The sequence below is a fragment of the Narcine bancroftii genome, chromosome 3, assembly GCF_036971445.1.
Source record: "Narcine bancroftii isolate sNarBan1 chromosome 3, sNarBan1.hap1, whole genome shotgun sequence".
Classification (NCBI taxonomy): Eukaryota; Metazoa; Chordata; class Chondrichthyes; order Torpediniformes; family Narcinidae; genus Narcine; species Narcine bancroftii.
This window is the reverse complement of record NC_091471.1, coordinates 339,826,225-339,850,557: the sequence shown is the minus strand read 5'-3', so window position 1 is coordinate 339,850,557 and position 24,333 is coordinate 339,826,225. Positions and strand designations below refer to the sequence as shown.

Sequence of the window (24,333 nt, the reverse complement as noted above, 5' to 3'; positions counted from 1 at the left end):
ACTATTATGAGGGCTCAATACCACTGCTGAATGCTTTAATATAAAGGGAGACATTTTGTAATGGACTAAACAAGGCTACAACTTTAACAAAGAACAAATTGATCACCGCATATGCAAACTCATCACAGTGGACTGGGCCCGTACTCACCTGGGCTGAAGGTGGAGGTCCTGTGGTCCTAACCTTCCAAGCCCTTCAGTCCAGCAGCAAGCCCACACCGTGATCGACGTCACCAGCCCAATGTAGTGGACCATCCCCCGAGGGGGAAAAAAACTCCATCAGGCTTTCAAGATAGCAGAAGGCGATGCCTTACCTTCTTTGAAAGCATGAGGCAACTTGATGGCCTTTAATTGTCTCTGACATTTAAAGAAAAAGAAATATTAGGCACAAACATAAAAACGGTCAAAATATTTGTAGATAGTTTAATTTTTTTTTAGATTAGACTTCCCCTTGCCCCATTAACCAAAATATTTCTTCTCAGCTCTGTCTTGTATTTTGAGATTTTGATGTCTGATTTTAGATAACAGAATTACACTAATTTTATAATAAAAGTTTGGATATAAGTATTGCATTCTTTCTTTCTTTCTCTAGACCATCGAACCAGTGGATCAACTGCTCCGGAAGGTTGACCCCGCCAAGGACAGAGAACTCTGGGTAAAAGAGCACAAGACAGGTCACATCCGGCCTGTGGACATGGAATTATAGAGTAAGCCCTTGGTGGGAATCAGTTTTTTTTTCCCACAACCGTCAGCAGTTAGCTGCTACTGGTCTTCAGGTAGATGGATTGCGTCAATGAATCAAAGTGCAATGGAAGTCTCAGTGCAAGCTCATTACAGAGTGCCTTTTGTGTATATAAAACAAAAAAAAAGTTTAAATATTTAGCCATTTGTGTCACGCAGTTTGTTTTTTTTGTGCTAGTTTGAGTTTTCTTGCAAATCAAACTGCCTATTTGCCAGCAATGGTGGAAAAGCTTTCTCTTGCATGCTAAGCATGTATATAAAAGGAGTGCTTCAGCTGTCATGGATTCTGTGTCCCATCTGCCCCTCCTTATATTCCAGAAGTACAGTGCAATGTGGTTGTCCCTAGATTAAGATGGGCACTTTCACATGAAAACCAGTTCTGGCTTCGAAATTTTTCTTTTCAGCATTGTATTTCCCAGCCACGAGCTAGACTAGTGGTATTTCTCTTGCCTGGCCACAGCTGTACCTAGTTATTTTCAGAACCAGATTCACTTGAGTTGAAAGGGTAAACACGTAGGAGCTGTGGAAAAGGCTGTTGGTGACCAAGTGTGTTGTCAGAATCGTACTAGTGTTAATTACTTGCTTTGCAAGTTGTGATCATTTGAATGTGATTGGAATTCTAGCTGAATGTGGCTGAACTGCAAAAGACCGCAAGTGTCCCAATTAAATTTGTCAAGCTATGGAACTGGAGGTCAGCAACAAATAAAGTTCTAAATTAAGCACTGCAGATCGGCAACCTCCTCCTCCACCCTTTTTTGGCTGAGGTTTGTTACTAAAGTGTTTGTTTACTTGTATAACTGGAGAGTTTTCTGTGCAAGTGTCCAATGCTTCGTTTGTATCTGCTTATCTCTGCTACCTGCTAAGTATAGTTGTAATGGCACCTCACAGCCTCTGTGCTTGGGCTATACTTCTGTTTTGTTCTTGATTCACTACATTCTTGTTCCAATCTTGCTCGCTTGTAACCAAGTAATTGAGTCTTTGTGCACTAATCATCACTCTCGAAACAGATTAAATTTGCTTTGTTTTCCTCAACAAATGGTTTTTTTTCTTCCTAAATAAGCCTGCAAAACATTACCTTCCACATTGGGGTCTTAACTTCTTGATTGTGAGCCAAGTGCTTACAAATGTGTCTGGTTCTGCTTGTCATTGCTTCGGATGCAAATGCTCAAGGGTTGATCCTGTTCTAACGTCTCGCTGTGCAGAAGTGAAGGTACAATGGACTACGTCTTTGAAATGGTCTTTAAAATTCTGTCCATGAACCAACTATGCCATGAATGGAATATCCACCATTAACAATTTGACATAGCTTTTCCACTTGTCTTCATCCATTTAAAACAAAATGGCTGAAGTCCTATTGACAATGGGAGTCATAAATGTGAAGAATCACACTCCAACGTACCACACAATGTGGATTTCCTTGTTTGAGATCGTTAAATCATTCCAAAGGCACTTCCAAAGCATGGCAAGGTTGATTCAGAGCATTGTCTATGTGGCCACTGCAGTTAGTTAAAATTTCAATGAAGAAATTGGATGTTCCATTTGATATGAAGTATGTGCGTCTAATTAAAATAATGCTATCAACCAAGATTGTTTTGGGTTGCAAAGATATGGATCTTGTGAGACCGGTGCAATATGGAGAAACTATCTTTGTGGAGCCCCAGCTCTCCAGGTTAGAAAGTGGTGGACTTGACGAACACTTTAAGAAGCAAATTATTTAAATGTTCCTTGTGCACTTGGGATGAACCAGCGATAAGTAGAGATTAGTCTGGCTTATGAAGGGCAGAGAAGCAAATTTTCTTTTGGGAAAAGCGGCTTGTGCTGTTTTGAATTTGGCTCATCTTTTTTAAAATGTGTTAATGGGACAGAAACACTCCAAATGAGCTCAGCAGATAAAGATCCAATCCTGTGCATCTTAGCATTACAGGATCTAGCTCAATTGGTGCTATTCTCTGCTTTTTATAAAAATATATACAACACAAATTTGATGATACTTAACAGTTTATACAACTTTACTGGGGAGCATTTTATCAATGTATGACTAACTTGTCCAAAACTTTTTAAAGTGCAAATTCCTTTTATATATCTTAAGTTCAGTTGGGTTTCATAAACCAATAGCTCATTACAATACTAGTTTCTCTGTAATATTCTGAATTTCTATATATTGTACAAGGGGGTTTATTAATTTTGCATAAAGCAGCTCGTGGTCTGGCCACGTGGCTGTCACTTAAGATGTTTTCATGTGAAAGTACCCCAGCTGATTTTAAACTGTATTTGCAGCAACCTAATGATCCTTATTTACCATTTTTGTGTATGTTGCTTTGAATATTGTGTAAGTTGTGATAAATGTCCTCTAATTGAATTGATATTGTTTAAAATGTTCACACTCTCAATGAAAAAGGAAGTTGCTTTTGAAGACTATAGCTGCTAAAAATCAGAATGTTTTCTGTAAAATAAATGACATCTAAGTGGTGCAGAAGATGACAGTGGTGGTGTGTCTTGTTTTAAATATCTCTTGGGTCTTTATAAGTACATGTGCAAATCCTTGTCATATGAACCAAGCTCAAGTTTGGTTGATGTTGCCAGAATCCTAATGTTACCATCTGAGCAAAGTGCTGTTACTTCAGGGGAAGGACGGATCTATTAGACTGCAACCTGAGCCTGCAAATCGGCACGTGCTCCTTCATCCCAGTGCTGGAAAGAGCTTGCAATTGCTGACATTAATTACATTGGACAACGCATAACTTTGCTTCCTGAATGCTTTTGTGCGTATTTTATGGATTTTGGGATTGCCTTAAATTTTTCCCTATTGTACTTTTCTTTTACGATATAATCTATTTTCGTAACTTCCTAAGTCTACAAAACCTTAAAGTGCAGCATGTCTTTGAAAATTAATTTTCTGCATTCGCATTTGGACTTCTTCCCTGGTGTAGTCCGTGATGAACATGTTGCAAGGTTACACCAGGACATGGTGACCATCACTGCTGGCCAAGAGAGGCCTCATATTGCTGAGTACAAATCGGCAGCAAAACAATTTTAGGGTCAGTTGAACTAATGCATCATTATTTGATTAAACATGCTAAATTCAATAGAAGTTAATTTAATGTTTCTTCAACTTCCGCTGTGATACAGCATATCTAAAATTATCTGTATTCAGCTTGAAGTGGTCTGTCATAATCCACAAATTTTTGTCAGGAAGCAAACCTTTTGGGGAAAATAATTGTTGTCCAGTGTTATCTGAGATTAATCTTTGCCTTCTCTTATGTGAATCTCATTTGTCAATTCCATTTATTAGTAGAAACAAGTTTCAGACTGGCATTGATAATGATTCTGGGCTTCCTTTTACCAAGCCAGTCTGGGCTGCATTCTTTCGACCCAGGGGTTGACTGCAGTGATTCTCCTTTCCTGATGCGCTCCCTTGGTGTGAAATCTGATTCCACCCCTGAAACCTAAATGGGACCTGCAGATTCATACAGTAGATGGGGCTGGAGTTGCTGAATATGGTGAGTGGGTGACAAGTTCTTTCTGCAGGACTGATATTGAGCCTTAAGGTTCTGAATGTGCCCATTTCCAAGGAGATTTTGAGAAAAATCTTTGACCCTTCAGGTAAGTGATTGCCATTACAGTTCAGAATTGTGTTTCGGGCATCTGGTGATGATTGACTCCTACCCAGGAAATGCTGGTCCAGGAGAGGCCAAGGGAAGATTTATGAGCATTTCTAGGCGAATGGTCATCTCAGGGGATCATCAGTATGGCTTTATAAGAGGCAGGTTAGGGTTCACAAGCCTGAGTTCTACGAGGTGGTGAGAAAAGAAATTGATGAAGGCAAGATGGTGGATGTGATGTAGATGGATTTTAGTAAGAAGTTTGACAGGGTCCCCAATGGTTGGTTCATTCAGAAAGGCGTGAGATCTTGGCTGCTTCAATTCAGAATTGGCTTGCCTGCATGCAGTAGTAGTTGATGGAATATTTTCTGCCTGGAGGTCAGTGACCAGTGGTGTTCTGGGACCACTGCTTTTTGTGCTTTTTACAAATGACTTGGATGAAGTGCAGGGTCAGTAATTTGCAGATGATACAAAGGCTGGAGGCATGGTGGGTAGTGTAGGTCATGACAGGATAAAGACAAGATGCAGAGTAGCAACAGGTGGAACTGAGTCTGGATAAGTGTCAAGTAATGCATTTTGGAAGATCAAACAAAGGTGGAGTAACGAGGTTAATGGCAGGATTCTAAACGGGGGTCGGGGGTCCCAGGTGCCTCCAAATTTGATAGGCTGATTAAGAAGGCCTTAATTAGTCAGGGGAGTGAGTTCAGGAGGTAATGCTGCAAATCCATAAAACTCTTGTTAGATCACCCTTGGAGTATTGAGTTCAGTTCTGGTCACCTAATTCTAGGAGATATTACAAGGATGCTCCTTGGATTGGAGAACATGTCCGATGAAGAAAGGCTTTTCTTTTTGGAGTGATAAAGGCATATAAGATAATGAGAGGCTTAGAAAGGGTGGGTGGCCAACTCCATTTCCCTGGGGCAAACACAGCAAATACCAGAGGACATCTGTTTGAGGTGAGCGGAGGAAAGTTTTGGGGAGATGCAAGAAGTAAGTTTGTTTTTATACAGAGAGTGATGGGTGTCTGAACTGTATTGCCAGGGTTTGTGGTGGAGGCTGGTACAATAGGGACACTCAAAAGACTCTTAGGTAGGCACATGATATTAGAGCGCTGAACAGGGCAGAATAGCATTGTGGGCCGGAGGGCCTGTACTATGCTACAATGTTCATATGAGGGAGATTTGCTGATCCTGCCAGTGGATTTGGCGAATCTTTTTACTGGGCCATCAAAGCAATCTCTAGTGTTCCTATCTGCTGGCCCTTCCTTACTCCATAACAAGATTCTTGAAACAGTAATATGCCCTTGCTGCCTAGTTTTTTTTTTTGTCATGTTTCCATTGGCATATCTCACCAAAACCATTGATCACTGGAGCGGTGCACGACGCCGTCACAGTGCCAGCGATCGGCCCCGGGGTTCGAATCTCGCGCTGTCCGTAAGGAGTTCTCTCCGTGGATGTGGTTTCCTCCTACTGTTAAGAACGTACTGGGAGTGTAGGCTAACTGGGGGGTGAGGACCCATGGGCCGTATGTCTAAATGTAAATGAAACAGCTCCCTTAGTTGCTCTTGTGAAAGGCTTTTGCAAAAGCCACCCAATTGCCATTTTTCCCGAGAATTAAGGGTTTACTTGCGGTAAAGAGCCATCATCAGTGCAATCCTGCCCCACCAACAATGTCTGTAACTTGTCCTCCTCTAAAAGAAACTTCAGTCATTAAGATTACATTGGTTTATTACATTTTAAAATGCAAATAATATTAACAATTACCGTAGATTACACAAAAGGGTACAGGTGGTTAAAATGACAAGCTAGATCTTCCTCTGCAAAAAATGGGGCTAAATGCTGCATTATAAATTCAATGAAGCAGTCCACAATATATATATAATATATATATATATAAAATATAAATATGATGCATTTTCTCAGTGATACAAAAAAAACTGATTCCAGTGTGGCTTTGAAATCTGAAGTGGAACATTGTTGCACTGAGTTTGAAAGAGAAGGGTGGGGTGTGGAGGGGGGGGGGGGGAGAGTTTTACCTTAGTACATCAGCAAAGTGCATTCTGGTTACAGGATATGTGGCTACTCCATGTTCAACTGGTAGCTAACAGTTTGTCCACGTGAGTATCTCAGCGGTTATTAGTATTGAGCACTGCAGCTTTAACTGCATCTTCTGACCATTACACCCCACCACTAAACACTGCAAGTAAGCAATTAATTATGATAGATACGGTTAAAACATTTTGAAATGCACTTGGTTGAGTAACTTATTTGAGGCTCCTACCAGTCTGTTGATACTGGCAGCTCCTGCACGCAGCAGTGAGAGGGTCATGCGACTCTTGCAGCCCGTCGCTCCACTGGTCAGTGCGAGACAGATGTGACGCCATTTGGGAAATTATTCAATAATGAGTTTCTTAAGGGAATTCAGGTAAGTGGGAATGAGAGACGTGGAATCGTCATCATTCAGCATCTTCTCTCCCCGTCCCTCTGACCCAGCCGAGCTCGGAGACCTGACCAGGGTGGCAAAGGGGGAGTTGTAACCCTGTGGATTAAATGCACCATTACTTTGGTTATGCCCCAAGGCTCTCCCCCCACCCCCCCAGAGTTTTGGAAATGACATACTTACAATTGCGAAGTCAACATAAAAATCACACAGTATACACACAAGCATGTGCTACACTGTGATTGGCTGCTAGTGACTGGACATGCCTCCCAAGACTGATCCTACCCCTTCCCTTTTGCTCTGATCAGACAAGGTGGTGGATGATTGTTTGATAGTCTTTTGTGAATTAATGATGGTACGTCAAAGCAAGATTCTATGAAGAGAAGTGAGGTGGATGTGGATGAGGATGCCATGTTTTGAGAGGCTTAAAAAATCCAACGACCCTTTTACACAGAGATCCCATTGAATTGGCATGTTAATGACCCATGTTTAAACACAGGTCAGAGTGTTCAGGCTGATCCAGGAAAAACCAGTTCATTGCGACCTTTTACACTGGAGCCAATGCGAAACACATCAGGGTCTTCCTTGGCGGGTAAGGACCGGGATGAAAATGAACCCCCCCTTACCTTATTCGTTGCATTCACATAGGTAAATGAAGCGGTTGAAAAGGCAGTTAATTAACATCTTTCAAGGACCTATTAATGAGTGCTTCTGAATGCCTTGAGTCCTTGAATTGGAGTGGGGTTCCTACCACAAGCACCACAGCTTAAGGTAACAAGTGGAGAGTTAGTTCATGGGGCTTGGGCAGCTTCGATAGTGGAGGGTAGGAGTACACATAATCATTAAAATGGCTGCTTGCTGTCCCACCCCCCCGCAGCAGCATGCAAATAGAGGTGGAGAGAGATGAGGTCAGATGGTGGCAAGTTTTGCAGGCAGTCATAGAACTTATACAGCGTGGAAACAGGCCCTTTGGCCCACACTAACAAAAATGTCCCATCTGCGTGTTTGGCCTTTATCCCTCGAAACACATGCTATCTATCCAATCATTTTCTTGAACATTACAATCATTTCTCCCTCCTCTGCCAGCCTACACCCACCACCCTCTGTGCAAAAACATTATCCCAGAGGTTCCTGTTAAATCTCTGACCTCTGGGTGCTAATTCCCCTGATCTATTCCCCTTATGATCTTGTACACCTCTGTGAGATCAGCCCTCATCTACCTGCACTGATTCCTTGGAGCCTTGGGTAAAGCCCTAGCTTTCCCTGTAGTTCAGGCCCCCAAGTCCTGGTAAATCTCTGCACCCTCTCCAGCTTAACAACATGGAATGATCACTGCATTTAGATTGCTATTGGAGCCTGATCAGAAGTTGCACTGAAAGTGCATCTGCTCTACAAAACAGGCCTCCTTAGCTCTCTCTTCTGTCTGTCCTGTTTCAAGAATCTGCTTAGACCACACTTGGGAGCATTGCATTTAGTTCTGGTCATCTCATTACAGGAAAGATGTGGAAAAGCTTTAGAAAGGGGGCAGAGGAGGAGATTTACCAGGATGTTGACTGGATTGGACAACATGTCATATGAGGCAAGGTTGAACAAGCTAGGGCTATTCTCTTTGGAGCAATAGAAGATGAGAGCTTGCTTGTTAAAGGGCTAAGATAGGATGGACAGACTGGGGCGACAATAGCAGAGGATGTATGTTCAAGGTAAGTGGAGGAAAGTTCTTGGGAGACGTCAGTGTCAGACACACCAACATTCGCCGTTCAAAGATGGGAGCTCTTACCGAGGAGTAGCCCTTGCCGAAACTGGCCCGGTTCTTGGTGCGTATTTTGGTGAGTGCTGCCTCCGCAATGTCAGCCCGCTCCTCGGCATCATCCAACTCGTGGACCGTCTTCCTGTACTTCGCCAGATTCATGTTGGCCTGCTCTTCCTGCAAAAGATGGGGGGGGGGGGGTTAGTAAGTGGGTTGTGCCTGTGTGACTGTCGGGTGGTCGAAAAAGTCCGGGGTCCGTTTCTGCTGGAGGAGTGACCAACTCCTCCCAGTCTTGCGGTGTCCCGCTGCAGAATTAAACTGGGACTCGGGAGGGATCAGGCCCATGTGCTGTTCTCCACACAATTCCTGTTTGCCATCCTCTCTGATGTGTGGGAGGGGGCCTTCCGAGATTGTTTTGAAGTCTCCTTAAGTATCCATGGGAAGATTGGAATACTGATTTGATTTCAAGATACAGCACGGTAACTGGCCCACGCTGCCCAAATACACCCCCCGCGTGACTAATTACCCCCATACATGGGGAGAAGGAACAAACTCCTTATAGACAGCGTCGGAAGCAAACCTGGGTCGCGAATGCTGTAATTGTTAAGTTCACCTTGCTAATCGTGTTCAATGAAAGCAAAAAAAAATCCACACATCTATGTAGATACAACAACCCTTGCAGGGTGGCAATAGAATCACTGGGAAATACAGCATGGAAAGGAGCTCAGAAAATCCACGCCAACCACCTACATTAATCCCATTAAAAAAAAATTCCTACACAACATTCTCCAAATTTTCCCCTATATACAGTAAAAATCACTCTAGTATCTGGCACCTATTCACCAAATTTTCCAGTTGCTTGAGATTGGAGAACTGACTGCTGGGGGGGGGGGGGTGGGGGGTGGGGGGTGGGTGGTGGGGCGATTTGAAACTTTTGTATTTGTCACAAGTTTTTTTATTGCCGATTGCTTGAGTCTGCTGGTTACACAAATCCTGGGTAATGGGGATTTTACTGTACAATCAAAATGACTCCGTTCAATGAGTGATGGTAACACCAACAGGAAAGTTATATTGTATCTGCTGCTCATTAACTGTATGAACAATGCAGTCTCCTGGACGAGTATGGCATCCTGAGATATTCACAGCTCAAAGTGTCCTGGTCACCTCTATTTTTGGCTCCTTCAGCAGGGTGGGGGGTCTCTGCTCTGATCCAGGCTGAAGTGGATTCAGCCAGCAAGAGGTAGCCAGTCGCTGCAGCCCGTGTGTTCCACAGGGGATAGAATCCTGGATGGGTGTCAGTTCTTGACAAATAGGGATTCTTCTGTAATAGCCTGGCAGCTCTGGCCCGACCCCACCCTGGTCACAAGTGGTTCAGGACCAGAGGCACAAGTTCCCGCCCCAAGATAATATAAACGTTCAAATCGCCTTGGGATCACATCCCGTCTCCGTGAGATTGACTGGGAAACGAGCAAGTTAATCCCATGGATTAGTGGTGAGGTGGTGAACAAATGTCAGACTAAGTTAGCATTCAGGACTCGTCCTATTTGCCTGCACTGGTCCAAGTCCTTCCCATCCACGTATCAGTCCAAAGTATCTTTAGAGCACTGTCAATGGGCCCCGCTTCTATAGCCTCCTCTGGCAACTTGCTCCAGACATGATCACTCTCTGAGTGGAAAAAGGTTCCTCCTCAAACCTATGTGCATGGGTCCCAGAGGGAGTTGCATGGTCCCACACGGCTAGGCAGAGGGAGGGTGGTGGCTGAGTTTCCCTGAAGACTTTCAGTAAATCCCTGGTGAATAGAGAGGTAGTGAACAAATATCAGGCATTCTGCAGGCCAAGTTAGTATTCTGGACTGGTCCCATCCACCTACACTGGTTCAAGTCCTTCCCATCCATGTCTTTTGAACATTGTAACTGGGGCCACATCTAGAGCTCATTTCAGATGGAGGAGAGTGAGGCAGAGGGGATGGAGGCCTGAAGGTTGGCGTGGGGGGAGGGAGTGAAGGGGGTGAGAGGAAGGAATGGAGACTCTCCTTGTTTTCTTGCTGGCAAAATGCATGAGATCTGTTCACCACCCCTCCATTCACCAGGGATTAATGGACAGTCTGGGAAACACAGCTACCTCCCTCCCTCTGGGACAATGTGACCACCTCTAGAACTCGAGGACATAGGTGAGAGGGTCCTGAGACCATCTTTTTTCACTCAGAGGGAGGTCCATATCTGGGAAAGGCTGCCAGAGGAAGGCCCCAAGGATGCCGTCCATCAGACATTTGGGCAGATGCATGGATGGGAAGGACTTGGACCACTGCAGACAAGTGGGAGTAGTCCAGAATGCTAACGTTGTCAGCATGGATGTTGAGCCGAAGGGTCTGGTTCCTGACTCTAGGTGAGGGAGGTTGAAAGTGCCAACTGTTTCCTTGTTTGGGGGGGAGGGGGGGTGGAATGCAGAAAGATGTGAAGGTGAGGAGAGTGGAGGCATTGGAGGGGTAAAATTCCTGACATCTGGAACTTGTTAATTTCTGTTATTGTTGTCAGAACTGGTGAACCCCTCCCCCCATCTACTCCTGCCCACTGAGGAGGGCCCACACTCACCGCCTCCTCCACCTGCCTCTTGTAGGCCTTCAACTTGCTCTGAAGCCTCTCGACCAGCTCCTGCATGCGGTTCTGGGTCTTCTGATCTTCCTCGGCCTGGAACACCAGCTCCTTCAGCCGCCGCTCGTTCTTGCGCAACGTCTTCACCGTCTCCCCGTGACGCTTCTGCTCCGCGTCCAGTTCCACCTCGAGCTCTTTCACCTGCCCAAGGAGATGACGGTCAGCAGTCTGGCGTGAACGCCCCCCACCACCACCACTCCTCCTCCACGCAGGGGCCGGAGGCTGCAGCTCCCCCTTGTCTCAGGAGCAAAAGAAACTTCCCATCGACGGGCAAACGGGGGAGAAACTAAGGAGGGTGGAGGAACTCAACGGGTCAGGGAGCATCTGTGGGAGGGATGAAAAGGAGGAAGAGGTGAAGAAACAAAGGAAACAAAAGAGGAGCGAAGGGTGGGGACGGAGGAGTTAAGGGAGCGTAGGAGAAGATCGGGAGAGATGAGTAAAAGGATGAATGGTGCAGAGAGAGGGAGAAGAAAATCTGATGGTGAGGTGAGGGAGGGAGAATGAAGGGACAGAGGGAGGAGGAGAAAGGTATGAAGGAAGAGAGGAACCCATGCTAGGGTGGACGGACAGTCCGGCTGCATTTGGGGACGTAGGGGCAGAAAAGGGGCATTTACCCATGTTAAATGCAGTGCCCCGTAGGCCGTGCGCGGCCACGTTTCTTGCGTGCAGTGGATTGGCGTCACTTCCGTCGGGGGTGGGAGGGGGAGTGACGCAAGTGGCCCCGGTACTCCAACCGATTGCACACGCGCGCAAGAAGAAACGTGGCCGGGCATGAATATTGAAAGGTTTTGACAGAGTGAATGAGGATAAAATGCTTCCCTTTGATGGGTGAATCAAGGACAAGGGGTCATAGTCTTAAAATAGAGAGGAAGAAGAACTTCTTTAGTCAAAGGGTCATGGATCTGTGGAACTCACAGCCACACAAAGCAGTGGAGGCCAGGTCACTGGGAGTATTTAAACAGGATGGGGAAAGGCTAGAAATTGGAACGAGGTGTGAGCGCAGTTTAGCTTAGTGTAGTCATGGAACAGAATCGATGGGATTAGTGGCCTGCTTCTGCTCCTTTATCTTGTGAGTGAAGGGGAGGGAGGTGAAGGAATGGTGGGAGAGAAAGAAGGAAAGGATGGAGGTGGAGAGGGAAAGAGAGGAAGGGAATTGCAGGAGTGAGGATTTAATGGAGGGATAGATCGAGGGAGAGATGGGAGCAACAGCACTACACTGGCCCGAGGATGGCCACTGAACACCCACAGGCCCTCTTCACCAGCCCCCCCACAGAATGAGGCAACCCTGTCCGTTGTGATCAGCTCCACCCATTAATGGACAATTGAGAAACACATCAGCAGGAAACAGGATCCTTGTTGAAGGCGAACCTGCCAGATCTTCCTCCGAGACCCTTACCCGTGCCTCCAGTTTCTGAATGATCTTCTTTCCTCCCTTCAGGGCCAGCTGCTCCGCTTCCTCGAGCTTGCCACTCAGCTCCTTGATCTGTGCCTCGAGCCCCTTCCTCACCCGCTCCAGGTGCAGGGAGTGATCCTGTTCGTGGTGCAGCTCCTCAGCTAATCGGGCAGCCTGACAAACAGGAGAGAGAGCGATATCAACCTGGAAACAGGCAGAACTCACCCGCCTCCCAGTCATGAGAGTGCAATCCGCGGGGACGAGAGTGGTGGGGGGGGGGGGTGTGTGGAGAGGGAGGGGGATGGAGAGGATGTACAGAGAGAGAGGGAAGGGGTGGAGAAAGGGAGAGTGGGGGAATGCTGGTGGAAGCAGGTAGACAGGATCTTTTCAGGCACTATTAGATATGTACATGGAACTGAGATGAATCTCAGTTGGGATGCTGTTGGGAACTTCTCGGCACTTGTTAGAGCAGGTTATTTGGTTGGCACAACTCTGTGGGCTTGTACTGAGGATTCCTGTGTAACACTTTAATCTGGGGTTCTCCATTTCCTCTCTGTGGTTCGTTCACCTGACGAAGGGAAACATCACCCGAGACCTTTGGGCTGAAGATCCGTCTTAGTCAACGCTTAATTTCAAAATATGGCACAAGACTGCTGAATGTCCCTGCACTGAACAGCCTCATTTAATCCAGCACATTTGGCGGATTTCACAAATTAGTTTTACACCGACAAGAGAGATGGGTTGAAATGTGAACAAGACGCCCCAGCAGTGAACTGCACTGCCCAATCTCCTGCCATCTGCAGCATGGAGTGTTGCCGCCACCTGCTGGCAGTTCACACATTGGATTGGTGCCGGAGAGGTAAAGGACAGTCCATCAATAGACGACACCCAAGCAGTAAAAAATGCAAATGCAATTTATCATTGGGACCAGCTGGCCGGCTCATTATGATCCACGCTATTTAAAGCTGATTTAATAGAAAATACTTGATCGAGTGCACGAGACCTCAGTGCAGCTGCTCCCGACTGAGATAAACTGAAACTTTCTGGTCAGAGGACGATGGGGGAGATTTGAGATCTGGGTTTCTGACTCTCCCTTCGCTATCCCAGCCGCCGTCTTTCTTTTCTGTATCCCATCCCGCAATTGGTTTTCCTTCCAACCTTTTGGAGCCTTTTCTTGGTGGCAGCGGAGGTGGGGACAGGGTTCACCGAGGACTGACTGTCAGAACACCTCACCTCCCTGGGTCACGACCCATTGCTTTGGTCTGTGAAAGCATTGCTGATCAACAACAGTAAAACACGAAAATCCGCAGACACTGTGGTTGAAGTTAAAAAACACATGAAACTCAGGAGGTCAAACAGTGTCCTTTACGTAGCAAAGTTTAAAAATACAGAACCGAAGTTTCGGGCTTGTGCCCTCCATCAAGGTATGGGAGAATGTCGGCAGGTGTCCGAACAAAAAAGGTGTGATCGCAAAGGCAGGAGGTGATAGATGGGGAAGGGAGGGGACAGCAGTGATTAATGAGAGGAGGAGAACTGGAGAGGGAAGAGGGAAGCAGATTAGCAGAAACCAAAAAAGTCTATGTTGATGCCATGTGGCTGGAGACCGCCAGACGGAACATCGGCTGTTGTCCTTGGTCTTGGTGGGACAGTGCACAAGGCCGTGGGCAGGGATGCGAATGTCACAGAATTGAAATGGTTGGCCACTGGGAGGTCCCTGTCACTGGTGCAGACGGAGAGAAGGTGCTCAGCGAAGCGATCTCCCAGTCTTCTCTGATGTAGAGAAGGCCACAAAGGGAGCAGATACATGTGTGAAGTGTTGCTTCACTTGAAAGGACCTGGACTGTGGTGAGGGGGGGAGGTATGGGTGCAAGTGGAAGGTGCGAGAGTTGGGGGGGGGGGGTGGGGTGAAAGTGTGTACAATTGGTGGGAAGAGATGAATGCACAAGGGAGTCACAGAGGGGAGCAGTCCCTGCGGAAGGCAGAGAGGGGAGGGTCTGGAAATTCCGGAGGATAATGCAGAGGCTGGTGGGTGAGGGTGAGGGAGATTCTATGCTTTGTTACGTCTGGGGCAGAGGGGACCAGGGCAGATGAGCAGGGAGTCGAGGAGAGGGCCGTGTCCATGGTGGTCGAGGGGAAGCCACATTTATGGAAGAAGGTGGGCATTTTGGAAGCTCTGGACTGGAAAATCTCATCTTGGGAACAGAAGGGGATGGAATCCTTGCAGGGGGCAGGGTGTGAGGACATTTTATCCAGGTAGTTGTGGGAGTTAGCGGGTTTGTAATATCAACAGCAGCTGGGCAAGAATGTTGCAGGAGGAAGCCCCTCCTGATGATGAACAAGGACCCCAGTCCAAAGTCCCCATAGCCTTAGGTACCATTACTCATTAACAAGCCACCATCTTCCACTTCAAACAGACCCAATGACTTGGCCACCATAACCGTCTCTAGCAAAAAAAAAATCCAGATTCACCACCCACTGAAGAAATTTTTCCTCATCTCAGAGAAGATTTCGGGGGCGGTATATTCTATGGAATTCTCAAGGTGCAAAATATTCCATTCGATCCCTTCACGGCACCACCTACATTAATGAAAAACTCATCTCATCAACCAGCAAGGTGTCCGATCTAGATACGTCAGGCGAGTCTGGCAATGAGGGGGTTGTGGAGCCTGGCACTGTTCTCACTAGAGTTTAGAAGGATCGGGTGCGGGGGAAATGTTCTAGCGCCGTGAAAATGTGGAGGGATTAGATGAGGAAGTGGTTTCCACTGGTGAAAGTGGCGAGGTCACCCTGAAGATTGAGAGGAGTAGATTAACGGCGGAGATGAGGAGAATCTGTTTCTCCCAGAGAGGAGTGAATCTGCGGAATTCTCTGCCCAAGGAAGCCTTGTTGAATGCATTTAGGGCCAGTTAGATTTTTGAATAGTATGGGAATGAACGGTTCTGGGGAGCAGGCAGGCGGGTGGAGCCGCATCCGTGGCCAGATGAGCCAACCATCCTGAATGGTGGCACAGGCTTGACGGGCCAGATGGCTGGTTCTCCTTCCTCTCCATTTATTATCTCAGTATGGGAACTGTTCTGGCCAAAATTCTGATCTCTTCGGCAAAACAGTGCTGACCTTACACATTTTGGAACTGAAGTTTCCCTCTGCTACCCTCTAACTTGACACTTCTGCTTTGCACATCATCCAGGAGCCTGGATAGTATGTGAAATAAAGATATCAGTAAACCAATTCAATACAAAAGCTCGCAGGGCCCCTTCTTACCTCACCCACTGCCTTCTTCACCTTCTCGTCCGAGCCTCTGAACTCGTTGGCCAGCTCCTCATGCTCGGTGACGAGTTGCTGCAATTCCGCCTCCAGCTTGCGCTTGACAACGGTTGCCCCTTGGTACTGGAGTGGAGGAACGGTTGGTCAGCTGTGCCCCGGAAAGTCAGGACACTCCTCCCCCACCACCAGGCCAGGATCATGACCCACCCTCCCCCTCCCGGATGTAGTGTGGCATCATGTACAGATACAGGGGACTCCTTTGTTATTGGGGGGAAGAGGGGAAACAATGTTGTGTTCCTGGGAAATGGTTCATGTCGCATTCTGCAACACAAAGTCCCATCTTCCACCAATAAACGTATTTATTTCCCTTTTTGTTTCTCATGGGAGTGAATTTTATTCCTCGTTTCCAATTGTTGGGTCGTGATTTGTGAATTCTGTACGGATGAATTTCCATAACCCAAACTCTGTGATCCACACAGTGGTGGGGGGGGGGGGGGGGGGGAAGAGTGGTGGGCCCACCTCTGTCTGGCTGACCTAAGGGGTGAAGGAGGTTTCCCGGGGCAATACAGTCTCTGGGAGGAATTGAGAAGGGAGCTAGTTAATTCCCAGCAGGTGAGAGGACGGCTAGTGGGAAGCAGTGGCGCGAACCTGGGACCAGTGACAGCCAGTCCTTCATTCCATTAACTGGGACCTTCTGCTTCACGGAGCCTGCTTGTTGAGAATGTTCGGGGGCAGGACAGAAAGAGTCCTGGGGAATGGGGAAGAGGCAGGATGGACAGCTGAAGAGACGCAGGATCTAGTGCCCGTGTTACCCAGCACCCGCTTCCGCTGCTCAGCACTTCCTGGGGAGTCGAGGCCGCCAGCGACCTCCTGGCTTCCCCTTTATCGCCCGCCTGGAAAGGGGGAGTGGTGTTCGAGACACCATGGATGACAGACCAAGGGGTTGCCACAGGGATCATTTCCACTGGTTTTGGAAGTGGCGGGCTGGGGAGGAAATGAGGGGGAGCTTCCGGTAGTCTCTGGTAAATGGTGAATGCAAGCCTTTCCGCAGCACGGTTGGTGCGATGAGTGGAACTGGTGATCTGTGTTCGACACTGACATCTGCCATTAGGCGAGTGGAGTTCATTCTTCTCCAGGTGACCAAGGGCAGTTTGGTCTGGTTCATCTGGGATCTGGCTCTCCCCTCCCGGCGAGCCCTGAATTTACATACCTCTGATAGGTAAAGGCATTGTGGATCACTTGCCACATGGCCACCAAAGACTCAGTGAGGGCTGGGTAAAAGGCAGGAAAATAGGACTGGTTCTGGTAGATAACTTGGTCAGCATGGATGAGTCAGGCTGAAGGGCCTGTTTCTGCATTGCTTGGTCCTGTGACTCCCTAATGTAAGCGGTGAAGCCTACCAGCACAGGTCGGACGGGCAGAGTGGTCTTTGCCTATTCCCAGCAGGCAACACACAGAGTTTTGACAGACAAAGGGCAGTTCATTACGAAGCTGCCCTTCAGTCCGTGGAATCGATGCCTCACCGCAGCTGGGTTGAAATCCTCCAGGCCCATCGCTGTGGAATTTACACGTCCTCCCTGTGAGCATGCTGTTCTGAAAGGCGTGGGGGGGGGGGGTCGGGGTGAAGGGGGTGAACTGGCCTTTGAAATTGGCCACGAGTTTGTAGGTGGGTGTCAGAATGAGCATGGGATGTGTGAGAATAATGAACTGAGGTAGGGTGGTGGATGAACAGCGCAGACTCAATGGGTTGAAGGGTCTTTTCGCCTGCTTTCTGATTATGCCAGTTCTCAAAGTTTTCCCCACTTCCTTCCCTGAACTATTCTCCCCCAACACGACCAGCCAACAATCCCTCCCCGATTTTCCCACCACCACCAGCTCATTAACCCCCCTCTCTGATTCACCCACCATCACCAGCCCATTAACCCCTCTCCACGATTCTCCCACCAGCCCATTAACCCCCTCCCCAATTATTCCCCCACCACCTGCCCATTAACCCCCTCCCTGATTCTCCCCCCCACCACCAGCCCATTAACCCCCTCCCCCACACCACCTGTCCATTAATCCCCACCGCCCTGTATTCCACCCCCCCCCCAGCACCGGCCGTCAAGCCTACCCACCAATAACAGCACGCGCCAAAGTCCCTCTGTCACCCACCTACAGCTTCGCCAGCTACTGAAGAGGGAGCCCAGGGGTCCGAGGGCTGGACGAAGGGGGTAGTGGTGGGGCGGTGGATGAACAGTATTGTCACAATTCTCTCCCCCCGATGTGGGTGACCGGCAGACAGAGGCAAAACAAACCCGGGGGGGGGTGGTATCGTTCAAGTCACGGTTAGCACAACGCTGTATTTAAAAAAAGTTTTGGAACTACTCAGCAGATAGAGCTGCTCCTTTCATTTCAGGGATTTTTAAAAATCTCACACAGACACGAGGCAAGGGGAGGTTGTCATTTTCACAAGGTGTGGGAACAGGAGCTCAGACACATGGGCTGAGAGAGGTATAGAAGTTGCACCAAGCTAAAGCAGAGTAGGGTAATGGACTTCGCATATGAGGGGAGACCAGTACAGTCCGGGAAAAGTGGGGTGAAAGACCTGTCTCTGTGATGCTTCCCCCACCCTCCCCCAGCGCTCCACACCTGTGCGTTAATCTCGTTGAACTTCTCCGTCATCTCCAGCAGCTCGTGCTCGAGCAGCTTGCGGGAGCGCTCGGTCACCTCCAGCGAGCCGCGCGCGTCCTCCAGCTCGGTGGAGAAAATGCCGCAGCGCCGCTCCACCAGGGCGTGCTGCTCCCGCAGCTCCTCATGGTGCCGGCCTTCCTCCTCCATCTGGCTCTGCGTGTCCTGGGTACAAAGGGCACAGCTCATTTCGCGCCGGCTCACAGCAGGGATGGAGGTCTGGTGTGGGGGGGGGGGGGTCAACCTCTCACAGCAAAGGGTCACAAATCCTCAGAGCACATCCCCTCCGAACCTCCACATCAGCCCACCGCCCTCACCAGAGACACAGCAAGTTCCACGGATCCTGTTCCATGGTTGGCGCAACACCTTTACAGCGCAAGCAATCGGGACCGGGGGGTTCGCATTCTGTGCTGTCTGGAAGGAGTTTGTATGTTCTCCCCACGTCTGTATGGGTTTTCTCCCAGTAGGGGGGGCTCCGGTTTCCTCCCACCGTTTGAAACGCACTAGTGGTGCAGGTTAATGGGGCAGCACAGACGTGGGCTGAAATGGCCTGATACTGTGCTGTATGTGTAAATTGAACCACTAGATCCGCCTGCTGCTTTGATAATAACCTTTGGCATCCATCCTAGTTCCAAGAGAGATGAGAAGGCGAGTTTACTGTCATATACACAGTATAATGTAGAGATACACTCAAATTCCTACTTGCTGCAGTCACAGCTTACGCAAGATGCACTAACTAGAATAACTCGGATTAAATGAGCACAGAAAACCAAGATAATAAATATAAAAGGCTAGATAAATAAATATCTCCGATAGGGTGAGACCAAAGGATTACTCAAGCAGTCAGCATGTGAGACGTACGCAGTGGAACAGACTCTAAAAGAGAGAGAAAAGATGAGATGAAATCGCAGACAGTTGCATCTCCTCTGATTTTCTTTGGAGCAGCAAAGGACAAGAGGTGACGTAATGGAGGTCATATAAGATTACGAAGGGCTTAGATAGGGAGGGGAGTCGCAGTCTGTCTGAGGGCAGTTTGCTGTTCTAAGAGGGTCATGTGGTTTTCTCTTGAGTGAGAGAGAGAGAGAATTCACTTCTACAGTTCAGCAGCAGTAGCTGGGACTGGAACAGGACAAGCTGGCAAGCTTGTGGAAAAACCCCATTTTGAAGACAGGTTGCAAGTTCTTAGTTCAGCCTGGTCAAAGCCCTTGTAGACTATACAAGAGGAGATGGCTGGCTGTATAATGTCTCACTTGAAATAAGGGAAACAAAAAGGACCGCTGTGGTGATCTGAAAGAAAAGAGGTTATCATCTGGAAAACTTTGATGGGGCAAGTTTCTTCGTCAAGACACTGACGTGGCTGATCGGAAGGAATCAGTTTGTGTCCAATGAGCAACAAGTCTCTCTCTCTGAAAACCAACAAGAACCTTCCTGAGCAGTAACCATTTACCTTTCAAGCATCAAAGCCTGGTGAAATTCATAAACTTTAAATTCTGTGCACAGAATAAGAATTGCCTGCAACCGGTGCACTTGGAGGAGTGAGAAGTGAAATTGGATTGTGAATCTAAGAACTTTTCTGAATGTATACATACACTGCGTACACGTGCGCTTAGAATTAGAAGTGAGTTGTTAATAGTATTAAGTTAAAGTTTGAACCTGTGTTAATAGGCTTTTCCAGGTGCATTCTATGCTAAGAATGCATCTGAAGAAGCAGAAGTGGCCCTTTAAATTGCTGTTCAGGTGGTAGCGTTTAAAGCGCAACGCTGGCCACCTGAAGGACACAGCTGCACAGGATGCGGCTCTGAGCCCACTCCGGCTCCTGCCCAGTGTCAGCTGTGATTATCAGCCTGACCCTTTAACATCCGCTTTCAGACAGCTACATTCAGGTGGCTGGGGGAGCCACTGAGCTGAGCTGATTATCCCTCTCAGAGGAGGGTTACATAGCTCACCTCAAGAGTGCCTCCTGCACATTCAGGTGGCCTCAAAACAGCCGCATCTTGCCTAAACATGCGGCTTTACATGCGGCACCTGAAAGTGCCTAAAGTTTAAAAATAATTGAAAGCAACTTTTGTTTAAGTAACCATTTGTCTTAGTGAATTTCCATTGCTGCTGGATTTTGGGGTCCTCTGGGCTCATAACGCAATGAAAAGCTTAGTATTCAGCAAGTTCACAAAACACCCCATTTTGGGTCCACATTCGAGCCGCATTTAGAGTGTAGCTATTAGTGCCTCACCATTACAGCGCCAGTGTCCCGAGTTCGTATCCATCTGTAAGGAGTTTGTGCGTTCTTCCCATGTCTGCGAGGGTTTCCTCCCACCCTTCAAATCCGACACAGGTTGTAGTTTAATTGGGCTCATGGGTCAGAAGGGCCTGTTACCCTGATGTATTTTCAAAAATCACTAAACAAGTTCACCGAAAAGGATCCTTACGGTAATGATGGCACTTAACTTTCATCTCAATGGCAGCAGGTCAATCAAATATAAATCGAAGCCTGCCGGTGGAAATGAGTCCGCGTCAGTGTGACGGGACATTCCAAGATGCAGCGAGCTTCCAAGAAGCATGGGGGAGGTGGGGAATCTGGGACCAGATCTGCAAGTGGTTTGAGCGACCAATTTTCCCAGCTCCTACATTTTCCATGTAGTCTAGACATACAATAAAACAGAACATGCTGGAAAGGTTCAACAGAACAGAGACAGAAACTGAGTTAACATTGCAGGTCGATAAACCGAGATCTACTAATAGCAGTGAATGATTAAATCTCCTCCAACAATAATGCATAAAACAGATTAAATGCAATGTTACTAAAATGTTCTAGGAAAAATAAATGGGTAGCACTTGGCATCCAGAGACTGACAAGGCACAAACTTGAGTCAGAATTTTGAAAGCAGTGGCTCTGTTGGTTGGTGACAGGAAATGGATAGAATCAGAGACCAGGGATGGTGCAACGCAAGCTGCTCATTGGGTTTTGATGGCCCTCTACTGGTTGTTTCCAGAATGGCTGTGGATGGGATCAGCGTCCACCCAAGACTTTGCACTGGCTTTTGGGAAGGCTTTGAGAGAATTTTTAAAAAAAACAGAGGAGCAAAGAACTTCCAGCATATTCTGCACAGTCTAGGAAGCAGCGTGCATGGTACCACACACTAAGCAAGCCATGCTAAGAACATCTCGTGTCAGGTTGGAAGATAGGCTGGAGAAAATGGAACCCTTGGAAAGGAATGCTCCCCGTGACACCAGCTGCCTCTCTTCAAAATACCGCTTCACTTCGACGCACTGAGCTTGAGAAGGCTTCAAATGAACAAGTGCAAGCTCTTTACTTCAATCTGAACTCCAGTTCCGACGAATGTGACTTTACCACAGGAGGGGGAAGAGATCAAGACCAGTGCTAGAGAGATAGGGGTAAAGAAGAAAAGTATTCAGTGTTCCACGCGGCTGACACGTGCAATCAGTGGAATAAATGGCAGAAATCCCTGGAAACACTTAGCAGGTCAGGGGGAGAGAGAGAAGCAGAGCTAACGTTTCAGGAAGAAGAGCTTCCCATGATAAAAGAAAAATCTTCAAACTGAAACACCAAAGCCTATTCCACTTTCTTCAGATGCTACCCGATTTGGTGAGTGTTTCCACCACTTTTATTTCAGATTTCCAGCATCTGCCCTTTTTTAAAAAAAAAAAATTCGATTACATATAAATCAGGGAACGGGTGGGTCTGACTGTTCTCTCAACAAGCGGAAGGCTTGTTGCCCACAAATTGGCTTCTGCGTGCAGTACATTCAGTGACTGGAGTCTGAAAATACTACAATGGGAGACGGGCAAAGAATCATAAAGTCATATAACATGGAAACAGGTCCTTCGGCTCAACTTGCCCACCGTGACCAAAACATCCCATCCAGTCTAGTCTCGCCTACCTAGCTTTGCCACATAGCCCTCTCTATCTGTCCATTGTTTCTCTTAAATGTTGCAATAGAACCTGCCCCACCCATGTCCTCCAGCAGTCCGTCCCGACATCCACAACCCTGTGTAAAAATATTTACGCGTTTCTGTTAAATCTCTCGCCACCCTTCCCCCTTTAGTTTAAACCAGTGGTTTTCAAACTGCCCCCTAAACTCAGATTCCACCTGAAGTAATCCCTATGCCATCGGTGCTCTGTGATTGATAAGGGATTACTTCAGGTGGTGTGTGAGAGGGAAGGTTGAGAATCACTGCTCTAGACCCAATTGCTACTGAAATATTTTGCTTGAGAAAAATTGTCATTAGCCCATTTCCTCTGGAGCTCTGAAACGGTGCACATAACGAGTCGATGAGATACGATTAAAACAGCGGTTTTCAAACTTTTTCTTTCCACTCATAGAGCACAGAGCACTTTTGGCATAGGGATTGTTTCAGGTGGAATGTGAGTTGTGGGGGCAGTTTGAAAACCACTAGTTTAAACCTGATTGCCGATTCCCATAATCAGGGCAAAATACTCTCTATGTTCACCTGACATATTAAAGGGAGAGTTTTTATTGTGTTCAACACCTGAAGTGCATTCACATTTGTGTCGATGAGGTGTTGGGGAGTGTAGATAATGGGCCAAATGTCCTGCCTCTTTGCTCTCCACCCCGTTAGCTTTGCTCTTGTGGGATGTACCAATCCCACCAGTCAGTGGACTCCCTCACCCCCCACCCCCACCCATCCCACCCCCCTCGGGTCTCCGAGAGCTGGCCTCACCTTCATTTGTTGCTGCAACTTCTTCAGTAGTTTCAGTAACTCACTGTTGTTCTTGTTGCTCTGGTCCAGCTGAACCTCCAGCTCATTGAGGTCATTCTCAAGCTTCTTCCTCACCCGCAATGCCTCTGCTCGGCCTTTCACCTCGGCATCGAGACTGGCCTGCAGGGAGTCCAGGGTCCGCTGATGGTTCCTCCTACAAAGGCAAAACATAATCATTCCAGTGACCAAAGTGTCAGCAATCGAGGAACCTTGAGTACTGAAGTAAACCTAATATTCTTTCAACCAGCAAACTACACAAAATAGCCCCACTTGCTGTCAGATGAAGACATTTTTCAACCAGCAGCTTTAATTACAAACACTTATAACTGTACAATGCGATAACCCCTTGGTGGGGCTCTCAACTTCCACACTCCACAAATCCCTGTTGCTGGTGTCCCAATCATACTTCGTCCTATTCACCCAGCACTCCTTTGCTTCATTACACCACAGGTGAGGTCTTTCATCCCAGGACAATGTGATGGCCCATGTAATCCTTCTCCACGACAATCTAATCCTTCCCTAGCTCACATCCACGTGGCCGTCTATGGCTCGTTTAAATGTCCCCATTCTACCAGCCTCCACACCACCCGTGGCAAGGCATTCCAGGCACCCACCACTCTGTGTAAAAAAAAAAATCCATACCTCGATGTAGGGCTCAAGCCCGAAATGTCGGTTATGCATTTTTACCTTTGCTACCCCAACATTTTCTTCTGGGGCCTTAAAGTTGCTTCCTTTCAAAGTCCCTTCCTGTGCAAGCAAACATGGGGTCATCATCTCCAATGCAACTCTTCAAATCCTCTATGCCCTCAGTTTACATCCCGAATTGTAACCTGGCCAGCCCCGTGAGCCCAGGACTTCCCCCACCCCGAAAACTGTGCCTTCTATCCTGCGTGAATTTTTTTTTGAGTACGTATTTTATTTTTGTTCTTCCAAAACCACAATGCAATCTTTCTCAACAATGATATGTTACATTCAGAGTCCATTCCCACCACCTACCCCTCTCCCTTCCCTCCCATGCCCAAATAGCTCAAGGAAAAAGATTATGTAAATTAAACTAACATAAAAAAACAAAAATCTATAGAGTCGCAA

At 47.4% G+C, this 24,333-nt stretch overlaps 2 protein-coding genes across 4 annotated transcripts in view; one reads left to right on the top strand and one right to left on the bottom strand.

Moving 5' to 3' along the window:
• gas7b (growth arrest-specific 7b) overlaps window positions 1-3,214 on the top strand; it is a 454,230-nt gene extending 451,016 nt beyond the window's left edge. For both annotated transcript variants that reach the window (XM_069929483.1, XM_069929484.1), the window contains exon 14: window positions 590-3,214. In XM_069929483.1, the coding sequence (XP_069785584.1) occupies window positions 590-703 (114 nt within the window). In that variant the 3' untranslated portion in view covers window positions 704-3,214. The remainder of the gene's footprint in view (window positions 1-589) is intronic.
• A 2,892-nt stretch (window positions 3,215-6,106) lies between these two features.
• LOC138759287 (putative uncharacterized protein MYH16) overlaps window positions 6,107-24,333 on the bottom strand; it is a 115,977-nt gene continuing 97,750 nt past the window's right edge. For both annotated transcript variants that reach the window (XM_069929474.1, XM_069929475.1), the window contains 7 exons: window positions 23,206-23,398; window positions 18,466-18,669; window positions 15,832-15,957; window positions 12,574-12,744; window positions 11,118-11,318; window positions 8,557-8,703; window positions 6,107-6,878 (listed from right to left, as the gene is read on the bottom strand). In XM_069929474.1, the coding sequence (XP_069785575.1) occupies window positions 6,732-6,878; window positions 8,557-8,703; window positions 11,118-11,318; window positions 12,574-12,744; window positions 15,832-15,957; window positions 18,466-18,669; window positions 23,206-23,398 (1,189 nt within the window). In that variant the 3' untranslated portion in view covers window positions 6,107-6,731. The remainder of the gene's footprint in view (window positions 6,879-8,556; window positions 8,704-11,117; window positions 11,319-12,573; window positions 12,745-15,831; window positions 15,958-18,465; window positions 18,670-23,205; window positions 23,399-24,333) is intronic.